The sequence below is a fragment of the Labrus bergylta genome, chromosome 6 (genome assembly GCF_963930695.1).
Source record: "Labrus bergylta chromosome 6, fLabBer1.1, whole genome shotgun sequence".
Classification (NCBI taxonomy): domain Eukaryota; kingdom Metazoa; phylum Chordata; class Actinopteri; order Labriformes; family Labridae; genus Labrus; species Labrus bergylta.
The window spans coordinates 29,481,697-29,494,372 of record NC_089200.1 but is presented as its reverse complement, the minus strand read 5'-3'; the positions used below and the strand labels follow the sequence as shown (position 1 = coordinate 29,494,372).

At 41.1% G+C, this 12,676-nt stretch overlaps 1 protein-coding gene across 1 annotated transcript; it reads left to right on the top strand.

The window, feature by feature from the left end:
• Window positions 1–405: 405 nt before the first annotated feature.
• Window positions 406–12,311, top strand: zmp:0000001174 (retinoic acid-induced protein 2). Its single transcript, XM_020632366.3, has 2 exons — window positions 406–567; window positions 7,471–12,311. The coding sequence occupies exon 2, from the start codon at window positions 7,539–7,541 to the stop codon at window positions 9,132–9,134; it is 1,596 nt and encodes a 531-aa protein (XP_020488022.1). The 5' UTR covers window positions 406–567; window positions 7,471–7,538; the 3' UTR covers window positions 9,135–12,311.
• The last annotated feature ends 365 nt before the right edge of the window (window positions 12,312–12,676 follow it).

Below are 12,676 nucleotides of genomic sequence, written 5' to 3'. Positions count from 1 at the left end.
ATGTGGACACAGTCTGTGTTTAAATTTACTCAAATATCAGAGATAATGATCAAACTCAGATATATTTTAAGTAGGCTATATAATGTTTTTGAGCTCTTGTTATGTTGTTTTTTAACAAATAAACATTAGGAATAAAGTCCCGACCTCTTTGGGGGTTCTCACAACGTAAATCACTAATAACTAAATTGATTAAATTAACTGGTAATGTTGTGATTACTATTTTTATTCTGTTCCAAACTCTTGTTTTTTGGTACATTTCCTGGAGAGCTACTATAATTTCTTAAATGAATTCTTTAACACATTTAAACAAACTGTTGTTGTAAATATTATGAATATATTTATTTATCTGTAATGTGTCGTCCCGGTGCGGAGGGGAGGGGGGGAGGGAGGACCCGCTGACGGAGCTGCGTGCGCAGCTTCAGTCTGGAGTGTCTCCGACGGACCGCAATGAGGAGATAAATAGAAGCTTTATCTATTTATTATAAAGTATTAACGGGGTCTCATTCATTTCTACCTGGGAGCAGCAGCTGGTGAGGGGAGTCGTTTATACGCTCGTCTGCTTTAAAGGTGAGTAAATGTTCGTGTTTGAGGCTAAACTGGAATTTAAAGGGGGAATTAGATTAAAGGGAAGGAGATGGAACAGGGTGAACCAAGGCTTTTTCTAATGTGTGCGTCGCTTACACGTCCAAAATGATGTCTTTTTTTATTATATTAACATCTAGATTAACACAAAATTGCCTAATAAGTGGCATGATATTGATTTTTAACGTTTGAAAACCATTTTTTTCTGATTTCTGAGACGATTTGCGCAGCTAGCTTCTGTCGCGTACTGTCTTTTTTTTTTTTATATATATAAACGTCAGATAAACAGGAAGTGTATAAATAATAAGGACGAGGACCCCCTATCTGTGCCTTATATTAGCTGTCTTTATTTCAGCCCTCCATGTTATACCCATAGGTTATACCGTGTGGAGACGTGTGCGCAGCCTCCATGTCGGCTTGTCGAGGGACCAGACACACATAAGGGACCAGACCAGTCTAAAGGACTGTACCGCTGTGTGTGGGGGAATAAAAATGTCCTCAGTGCTCACGAAACGAGGAATTTAACCCTCACATGAACCCAGCAGGGTCACACAGGGCTTGTGCATTTGCTATTGGTGGCCTTTCACATGTTGTAATGACAGAACCGGAATACTTCTATATACTTTCAACAGATACTTCTACATAAGACACTACTACTACTTTAATCACCAAAATTATCAGTTATTATTTATCAGTAAATATTGGAAAAAGCATACTATTAGGCCAGTGTGTGTGTGTGTGTGTGTGTGTGTGTGTGTGTGTGTGTGTGTGTGTGTGTGTGTGTTTACCAACACCACCTCTGTCCTGTTGATCACACAACATCGAGTCCTCATTCAACACCAAGTTAACCTTTTTATTACCAGATGTATACTTTACCAAGTCTAACCCTGAAGAGATATAGGGTTGTGGTGTTATTCTGGATAACACTTTGTAAACATTACAAATATCAGCTACACTAACTGTAGCACCTTTAAACTTAAACCTTTCACACGTATATAGTTTAGTTTTGGGTCATTATTTCCGATATGCAGTCATTTTGTGAGCTCTGGTTTGAATGATCTCTCAGTTATTGCAAACGCTGTTGTTTTTTGTTATCATTGTTTGATAGGGTTAACTCATATCTTCCTTGCTATACTCTAAAATAGTTGCCAGTAGCAACCGTTCAACATCCACACCTTATATTTGAGATGATCAAATTAAAGATTTGGTCTCTGGTTATTTACAGTTAAATTGAGTCATCAGATGAAGTCCTGGATAAAACAATGAATTGTTCCAGGCCCTCCTCCATACATTTATATTCAGTGTGTCTCGTCCACCCACCTCTATGCTAGTAATACTTGACCCGATCATTCAGAGATTTCTGAGGAAACAAGATAAAACTGTGACGTTTTGTTACACGTAATGTAACAAAAACTGTGTGAATTAGACTCCTGTTCAATTATTCATCCCACTTGACTACTGCTGTGGGATTTAGGGTATTCTCAGAATAAAGAGATGCACTGATGGTTTAAAGACGTGAAGTTAATGACGAGTCTCCATGTGTCTCACTAATGAGATGTAATTGGCTATTGGAGCGGAGGGGGAGTGTAGGGACGGTGACCTTTAAATCATCAGCCATGATGATCCATCCATCCTCTGCTGCTTTGTTCCCCCCTGCTCTGGACTCTAAATCAAACCCCTAAGCAGGAACTATCACAGGAGCAGAGAGGGAGAGTCCTTCTCGTAATGCTTTTGGACCGCGGTGCAGTTTAATGCAATTGAAATGAAGGCGTTGTTGTTTTCAGCCTGTTATTGACTTCATACAGCGTGTGTGTGTGAGTGTGTGTGTGTGTGTGTGTGGGGGGGGGGGGGGGAGAGGAAATGTGGAAATCATTACAGTAACGGGGACAGGGGAGGGATTTCATTTGGCTCTCTGTTTGGTCTCTTCTTGCCTATTTACACAATTAGCTGTTACTGGCTGGTGAGCACAAACCTCTTGCAGATGACGACATCACGTATGTTACTCGCTGGTCTTATCAGGAAAAAAAAAAACACACATTCATTCATTTAATGGCAAGATTGCACTTTGGTTTGTGCTGCATGTTTCTCTCATTAGCTCATACTAAAAGACAACTGCATTACACTGGTTCTGTTTGAAACAATCTGCCCTACAGACTGCATCATTGTATGGAGAATGTAACTCTGTTAGGATTCTGTATTTTGGAAGATTATGGTGTTTAACTACAAGTGATTTATGATAATAAGGTTTTGTGTTATTTTCAGTCCCTCTATTCTTCTCCTCTTCCTGCATCTCTCTCTATCCCATATTTTCAAAGCCCAACACAGTCTCAGCAGATGTCTGGTTCTGCTCGAGGTTTCTGTCTCTTAAAGGATGTTTTTCATTGCCACTGTAACTTTGCTGCATGTAGCTTAGTGCTGAGCTCATGGTGAGTTAATGTCGGGTCGTAGTAGACAATATAACAAGAGAGTAAGGTCTTACATGCTCTTTTGTAAAGTGTCTGCAGTTAACATTTATTATGCATTGTCTCTATAGAAATAAAGATTGATTATTTATTAAATATCTTTAAATATCTTCTATTTAAAAACTAAGCTAACAGCGTTGGAGGCAGCTCAGTTTGCAGCCCTTCCTGACAGCTTGTCCACAGATTGAAAAAAGTACATTGATTTTTAGCATGAAACTGGTTTATTTGTTGTTTCGTAACCATATTTAATTATCTTTGCATAAAAATAATGAATCAAGGCTTAAAAGTGTGATGATATCTTTTAAAAAGTTAGGCCAGTCTCTTTAAACAGGCGGCATTAGTGTCAATATTGTTCAATGTAAAAAAAATAAAATGATCATGTTTTCTGCCATACGGAGCTGAGCTAAACACATCTGGCTGACTTGTGTCACATCAGCATGAATGTGAGAGTTTATTGACTCTTGTGTGACATCTCACTGTGACCTTCTCTCTCTGTGATAACACAAAGACAAAGCAGAGTCACACACTCAGATAATGGGAGAGAGAGAAAAAACAGGGATGGACACACTCTCTGTGTACTTTGGCTCCCTCCACACTCTGCTGGTTAAACGTCCTTCTGCAGGGTTTGACACAGTGCTCACATGATTCATGTGATGAGGAGCAGTGAGCTGTGAAGCAGGTTCGTGTTTTTCTGGAGGACACCATGTCACTCTGCTGGTGATTACTGCTGAACATAAAGTCACCTGATCTGAAGAATCTCAGACTCTAAACCACACTATTTGCATTTCTTCTCATGGAGCTAGAAGGTTGTTTTAGTCAGGCCGCTAGATTATAAGGGTCAATTAAATTGAGTTTGACCGTCTGATCAAACCATTAGAGACATTCAGGGAGTCTTGACCAAGAAAGACTTCATTCATATCGGTCAGTGAGGCTTTATCGTGCCATGAACCTCATGACCGGGTTATCAAGCAGGAAATGTCTTGCCTCAGACTTCCTGGAATTTAAGTGAAACTGTAACATCAAATGGTTGAAAAATAGAGGACTTGCTAATTTCCTATTTAGGCTAAACTTAGATCCACATTTCCACATTTTGTTTTTTTGTAGAAAGAGGAATAAAAGAAAAGCGATGTGCTGAGGCTTTGAAAAAAAACAGCTGTTGCATGTATGCAGAGTATTTGTGTCTTACTCAGATTTATGCCCAGGACTTTGCTTGGATTCTTATGTCAACACTTTGACTTTTTTGTCCTGCCTGCAATTCAGCCTGCAGGATGAATCTCCTCTGTAAAAAAAAGCCGCATGTTTAATCTTTTATTTATAGTTTATTTAATAGGGGACGTATACAGTGTTCATAAACAAACAGAAAACAGCTATGGGATACAATTATCACAGAGTTTACAGAATAATCCACCACATTTGTGCATGCTAGTAGCTACATTTGAAATGGACAAAAGACTCATTTTTTTATCACATTAATACATCTGAACAACATGTTTCTATCAGTTAACTTTAAACTGAAAAAGCCTTTAAGGAGTGAGGAAAAGAAGGAATGATGAAAATGTAAACGTTTTTCTAAAAATCTTTGTTTTGTCACTTTTGTTTTACAAAACGAGGCTGTATGGACTACATGCTAAAGTATAATAAAACCTTTGGCTATCAAAGTGTTCTTTTCTTGTCCTGCTCTACAGACTCTGGACATATGCAGATTTCCAATTATAGAGATTATGGCATTCTTAAAAGCAATCATGCGCTGCTGCAGTCACATCATCAGTCACAGAGAAGTGCATGTAGCCACTGTGACTTCTCCCTTTGGTTTGTTAACACCCTTTTATTTTTAAAACCAGAAGGGACTGGAATGTGTGCCATGGTGGATACACACTAATTTCCCAAATTGGAAAGCGGCCACTGTTTGTACGGTCATCTTATAGGAGGGCCACTTCACTACAAGAAAGCACCGCTATTCTGAAAATGATTTTTTTTATTTTGAGTTTAAAAACATAAAAAATGTCTACAGAAATACATGATTTAACTGTGTGTTTGCAACCTTTTGCTATTATTTTAAGTTGATTGAAACATAATATTTTATAGAAATGTGTTTATATTGAAATGTTATATCAAAGGGGAGTTAAAATGGATATGTAACAGCTACAAAGAGATAATAATCTGTCTTTAAAATTAAATGAACGATACATTTTTTTTGCAGGCCAGATAATTTTTTATTATTTCATATTTTTGACATCATGTGTGAGGCAGAGCAAGGGGGATTGTACTCCAAAATACACATCATTCTGTCTTGAAGAGAACTAGTGATTGAGACCATAAATACATTTGCAAAATGTCTATGCAGATCAAGTGAGAAGTTGTTGGGTTTTTTTTCATCTGGTTTTGAATAACATCTAATTTCAACCAATCGGCAACCTCCTTTTTTGAAAAATGAAGCCTATGCAAAAGTGCAAAACCCTGCAGTTCCTTGAGTGTCCACTTGAGGCTGTCTCCAAGAAGACCTGAAGTCACATACACACATCAGCCAAAAAAAAAACGTTTCCACAGCATAAATAAACATGTTTACAGACTGGTACAAAAACAAAATAGGTCTGATAGTTATTGTCATCAGTGGCACACACTTTATGGGGGGTGATTTTTTTTAAACTGCTCCGTTTTGACTTTGAAAATGGTACACGTTTTACATAGTTCGGCGTGTAGCTGACATGATTGACAGGTGGGCTCGATGTAATGGTTCGCCAAGAGGCTTAAAACCCGCCTCAGCTTCGGCTCAAAGTCGTTAGGTTGACTAAAAGTTAGCCCCCTGCCGTAAAAGATGGCTGACTTCACTCAGGCTTTGTCCATTAATATTTATAGTCTGATTTCATCCAGTGGAGTCGCCCCCTGCTGGTCTTTAAAAAAGGTGCATGTTTGAGGCACTCATCCTTTTGAAATTAGGCTAATTCAACATCAGATATACAGTCTATGATTGGGAAAACACATGTGCCTCAAGCTAAAAATGCAATATCTAATATTTGGTTCTTCCAAGTATGTAGTTGTGTTTTTTTATTCCCAAGGTGATCACACGAGGTTCCCAGACCTTTCCTTGTGTGTGAAACACCGACACTGTTATCGGCTGACTGTCTGGCCTTAAAATCCTCCATGTAATCCATCAGAGCTGCATTACAATGTGTCATCTATGCTACAGAACAATATAAAGGCAGCCCGGGGGCAACACAGCGGTCCTCCTCGCTGCACACTGAGGCAACCGGACACCACATGAAGGCAGTTCGAGGGAAAGACGTGTCACGCTTGTTGCAAGAAAATTAGAACTGCATGTGTGCGTTCAAATTTTTAAAGCTTGGAAGTTCAGCCTAAGTTAGCTGTGCGTTCAGGTTGTTCTAAGGTTTCCCCCCTTCCAAGACCAGAACGCATTATCCCTGCTGCTCCCATCAGCATGAATAATTGACCGTGCTGACATTGGACGCATTGTGACTCTGGGCACCCACGGGTGTTTTATCACTACAGATGGATGAGGGTTGACAGCCAGAGCAGGCAGGACATGTGTTGAGTGGAGGTGTCATGTAGTGAGGATGAAACGCAGCACACTGTAGGCTTATGAAAACAACATAACCACCTGTGTGATAGATGGATCTTAAATGAAGAATAAACCGGCCAATTTATTCTAGTGTGATAAGGTTATTTTGACGCTCTGGGGGTCATTGATTTAGCAAATGAAACGCCTCCGTCCCTTTGGCTTTATGTGGCGTATTACCTCAGGCTTAACCTCTTCAACCTGGAGAGACCTCAACCCAGACAGACGAGTGGAGGAGGGGAAGAACTGAGAGATATGCAAACCCTTTAAAACAAAAGCAGCATAATGAAGTGAGGAATGTTTCACACCTCAACAAGAGCAGATGATTGCTATTTGTTTTCTTTTTTTGTCAAAGATGATTTAAAGATATTCATGATTACATACTGCATGCACATCATCAGTATGTTACAATAAAGGCTGTAATATCGAATACTTGCATCGACCCCAAGTGAACTTTTCTGACATATTAATAACCTACATAATGAAAATATGATCCTTTTTTTATTGAAAATAGGACATTCGATTTGGAAAGACAGACAACAAGACTTTCTTGTATGCTCCACAGTAACTTGCGACGATATATAATGAACTGTAAAATCCACTCCTCTAAGTTTAATGTGACAAAATTCAGATCACGAGGTCAGAGCTGCATGGGGAACAAAAAAAAGAGTCTGACGTCTTGTTCAGTCTGCATGTTGGGCATGCTTAACTTTTCCGCTGGAGATAAAAGTGCACGTTCATTCAGTTAGACTCAACACATAACACAGAGGTACCACAGTGAATGTGTCCTTCATGTAACAAAAGAATCCAAAGATTTCTAAACATTTTTATCATTTAACTTTTCTGTTTCAGGGCTCCTGGAAGAATAATGGATGAGGGCTATCTCTAACACTTGGACATTTGGATCTTCGGACTGAACTATGGAGGGTGGTGATGAGTGTGTTAATGTGAAACAGTCTCAGACTGATGCATGCAGCGCTGAGGTTGCAGGAGGAGGCGAAGGAGAGATGCTAAGTAAAGCTGAAGATGCTGCTGATTCCTGTGTCAGCGCTAAAGAAGGACTCTCCAACCTGGTGGATCCTCCTGCTCCGTCAGTGGTGAGTCCCTCTGCTGAAGCGCCAGGAGGCGTAGCGCTTAAAGTCGCCACAACTGTGCTGCACCCGGTGTGTCTGGGAGAGACCCCGCTGATGCTGCCCATCCACCTGCAGATGGCCGGAGCTGCTGGGCCTCAGCTCGGCCAAATGGGGGCGTCGCCATACCTGATCACGAGCCAAAGCCCGGTCTCTCTTCCTATGGTGTTGGATCAGCAGGTCCTCCAGCACATGAGTCCATCGGTGATCCCTCAGACTGCTAACTGCCCTCAGCTGCAGAACAATGTCCTGTGTCAGAACCCTTTGGCGTTTGGTTTACCTCCAGCTGTGGATCAGAAAGCAGCAGCACAAACGCAGGAGGCTAACCTGCTGTCACTCCTGCAGAATCCAGCGTTTGCAGCCATCTTGCAGGATCTTTTCTCCTCTCAGGCGGGCGCTTCATCCACCTGTCAGTCCCCAGGCTCTCCATTTTTCCCTCTTCCTCCCCTCACACCCCCCTACTCCTCTCCTCTGGCCCCGTTAGTCCCTCCAGCCACCCTTCTAGTTCCCTATCCTGTCATCATCCCTCTGCCAGTGCCTCTGCCAGTCCCTCTACCTATCCCCATTCCAGTCCCTCAGACTGAGGACTCAAAGGGGAACATGCCAAAACCAGTTTGCACTGTGAGTAAAAGCACTCAGACGTCTCCTAAAGATACTACCTCTCCTGCGTTGTCCTCGAGCAGATTCATGCCATCATTCCAGCTGCAAAATGTGTCCCTGTCCTCACTTCCTGTCGATGAAGGGCAGGCCCTGGACCTCTCCGTCCGGACATGTCCTGTTGAACTGAAACAGGAATCTCCCAGTCCGCAGCAAGACAGCGTACTGGATTTGTCAGTGCCTGGTGTGAGGAAGAAGTATGACAAAGAGGTAGCTTTCCATTCCAGTCAGGATACAAGAGCTACCTCATTGTCTTTGGGCGTTCAATGCACTCAGAGTTTAGATTCCAAACTTCTGGGCAGTTTGGCTTCACTGCAGTTCAGCCGGCAGCATAAATGGGTAGTCGACAGCGGTCCAGGTGGGTCGGGAACTCAGGAGGCGTCTATAAGCGGAGCAGGAAACCTGGAGATACTCAGCACCTCGCAGACAGCCAAAGTCATCGTCTCAGTGAAGGACGCCATCCCTGCAATCCTCTGCGGGAAGATAAAAGGCCTCTCAGGGGTCTCCACTAAGAACTTCTCAATCAAACGGGACGGCAGCCAGGGGCCGTCTCTGCAGCAGCTCTACGCCCTGCCGTCTGCATCTCAAGCCGAGCAGCACGACCCCAACAACCCGCTTAAGAAGGTCCCAAAGAGCAGGGCCATCAAGCTGAAGAAGGTCAGCTCACAGGAGATCCATTTCCTCCCGGTGAAGAAGCAGCGACTTGCAGCGTTGCTCCCCAGGAAGTGAAAGTGCCCGGCGGTGGGGGGATTAATTGTTGGAGCGCTCTCTGGTATCCCGTCCAGAGCGTGTAACATAAAACACATGTGGAGACGGTCTGTAATCAAAGTCATACACGTACATGTACCGTCGAAAGCTCAGAGTCTGGCTCCAAATGTTATAGAAAATGAGCTCATGAATGTCTGACAGTGTCACACAGTTTTTTTGTTATTCTGTGATGCACTACTCCAAAGTGTTGCATTAAACCTGAAATGTTTCTGTCAATGGCAGCTTAATGGCCTCTCCATGAATCACGGAACATTTCTTGACTGCAAAATCACAGAAAAGACACATGGGTTCAATTTCTCCATATCTGGAGTCAAGGTTTTTTTTTCCACAAGAAATTTGTCTTGAAGTGCACTGAGGACCTTAAAGAAATGTTGTCAGAGTTTCAAACTGTTCACATCAGAGCAGTTTGTGCTGGCAGGACGTGACACAAACTCTTAAAAACATGTCCCATGGTTGGAAATTCCCAAAGTCATCACTGGCTCAGTGGAGCGTTTCATTCTCATGTGATTGGTTGGGTTTAAGCATGACAGACTAATAATGATTTGGCAGAGCGAGAGCCACAATTTCATTAAAGTAAATGTTGGAAACAGCCGTAAGTCACGAAAAAATACTTTCTTATGAAGTATAACAGCAGCAGAAAAAAGGGGTCTTTTTTGTCTTCACATTTCATACAATTTCTGTGAGCCTTTCTTAATATAAGGGAAGTACTTATAGAAAAGAGCTTTTTAAATGGTGGAAATAGCCTATTGAATCCAAAATTAAACAGCAAGTGAGACACAGCTGCACCCCCCCACCCCCCCCCCCCACCCCTAATGTTTGCATTAAACATTACCTTTGGTATTTTTAAACAGGGTCCTATTCGTACATAATTTAGGAATATATCTCTAAAAGTTACAACAACCTTTATATGGCTTCAGTAGATTGTTTAGGCTGCAACGTTTTCTGAGGTAAATTTGCCAGATCTATATAGAGCATGTTTGCTAAAAGGACTCGTTTTAGCCAGGGTCACACTTAGATTATTGTTCTAAGTGTCTGACAAAATTTCAGAAACTATCCCTACAAAGTTAGTTTTAAAAAAATAAAGAATTAGATGCTTTTTAGGAACCCACCAACAGCGGATACAATACCCTCAAAGCCACCAGCCTGAATGAGCAAAAAATGTAATTTTACCTTACAGAACACAGGAGTTGCTGGTCTACTGCTGCTCTGATTAGTTAAAATTTGTGTTATTATGCGTCACACTAATATCTCTCCATAGCCTGTCAAATTAACCCCAAATTTTGAGCAAAGTCCATCCTCTCCGTCTTTTGCCTGCTCCACTTTTTAGAAAATGTGTAGTCAAACAGGCCGTTTGGAGATTTTCCCTTCATGACATCACAAAGGGCAGTAACCCCTCCCCCAGGTGGGTGACACTCCCACAGCTAGGTGTTTGTTCTGTCATCTGAGTCTGCCTTTTCACCGTAAACAATACGACACAGTGTGAGAAGCCCAAGCCACCCAAACCCCTTCCAGAGAGGAGGCGTGGTCAAACACAGCTCATTTACATTTAAAGGTACAGACACAGAAACAGCCTGTTCTGAGCAGGGCTGAAATAGAGGGGTTTATAGACATGATCAAATACAGGATCAGAGTGGATTTAGAACAAGAAACTTCACAGACATGTCCTGAGGAGCTCTGAGGCTTATTTAAACTGTTTGAAAAGGAGGAGAATATGTGACCTTTATCATTTAAATCAATAAATAACATACACAACAACAACAAAAAACTGTTAAGTCAGGAGTGGACAAGCAACTCCTATGCACAAGGTAAAAGTTCTGTTTTTTTCAATGGAGTCTGGCAGTGTTTTCGAAAATGTTATGAAGGCTGTTTCTGGTTAAAATAAAAGGATTTATCCCTGATCTGTCCCTGTAGGGATCAGTTCTGTAATGTTGCCTGACACTAACATTTACAACGTGAGTCGATCACTGGCAACAAGAAGCTCTTTAATTGGGCATATTTTGATCGGGCACATTTTTCTTTTGGGATTGAGTTGTAGCAGCAACAGTCTTTATTCCAAGTTGTTCTTTTGCATTTTGGCATTCACATTCAGAGTATGTCTTAAACATAGGGCCCAGGTTTAAAAATACTAGACTTACTCCAAACTGACAAATGAATTGAATCCAAGAACAAGTTTTATATGGTGCTATTATTGTTGCAAAAACTATTTACACATTAACAAATACTTCAAACAGATCTGCAAATATCTGCAAGACCTACATGTGTCGATGTATTTACACATTTGCAAATGGTTTTCAACAATAATAGCTCCACACTTTAAATATTTATTTACCTGTCGAGTCAACCGAACATGTGAAGAGAAGATAAAGATGGAGAGAAAAGATCGAAGAAGTAATGTCTGTATCCTGGCATCAGTCAGGGAGAAGATTGTTGGTGTGTTTGTGAAGTGAATCTGTATTGATGAGTCTCCACATTCTGTTTCTGTCTGCGTAAATCTTTAGTTCAAAGTGGTTTCATGTCACTTTTATGGTTTTGTTGATCTTGGCGGAGATGTTTCTGTCCCATGATTAGATCAGAGTTGTGAATGTGAGAGTATTGGTGTTGTGTGTCCATTTATTTATCCTGTTGAGTGCACTTTGCCATAGTTTAGTTTGAAGCGTTACAGGGTGTTGCTACATTTTTTGCTCAAACTGTTTCCCCCACTGATTGTGAATGGAGCATTTATAAAAATCTGTGAATTAAAGGCCAAGAGCTACAAACATCTGGATGCAGACTGTTGGAGAGATGAAAGAAGGGATGGAGAACCCTACACAATCCTTCATGTATACTGATGAACTTTAACTCATGTCCGCAGAATCAACAGAGCGCTTGGTTTTAGCAGCTCGAACACTTTGCCTGTACATGATTTCACACTAATTTATTCTTTGTGAAACTTTTATTTATACAATCTGTAAATATCCCGGATGATCGTCAGTTGTTACTGTCTTTCTCCTTTTGAACTGTCGGACTCCTGAAGCACTTTTTATGCTTCCAAAAACATTTCCTTTTAGTGAAGAAACACCAGTGCTGGCAGTTTGATGTGTGTTTACTGTACAGTATGTGTTTTTTATATGGAAGGGAACTAAAAACTAAAAGTCTGAATTTGTGTCTCTGTCTCTTCTTTAACATCCACTTTGGAAATGTTTGCACGTTTACATTATTACAGAGGTGTTTAAACATCAATAGACATAAGTGTTCATCAGCTAGGTGGGTTGTTTTTTTCTCATCTGATTTACTTCAACCATCATTCCTATCAGATACACAAAAATCACAATTCCTGAACTAAATGCCAGGCTGTTCAGTAAGCTGGTTCAGGTGTGTAGGCCAACGCAGGTGAGGCGGCTAAAGCATCCGGATGCCATGTGAGTATTTTTAGTGCCGGCATGCACTGAATGAACTGTGAGAGATGTAATCTTGTGGCACCTTCATTATCTCTGTTACACCTGGCTGCACAGCCTTAAATACAG

Coding starts and splice junctions, on each gene's coding strand:
- zmp:0000001174 (XM_020632366.3), top strand. CDS start 7,539: ATGGAGGGTGGTGATGAGTGTGTTAATGTGAAACAGTCTCAGACTGAT.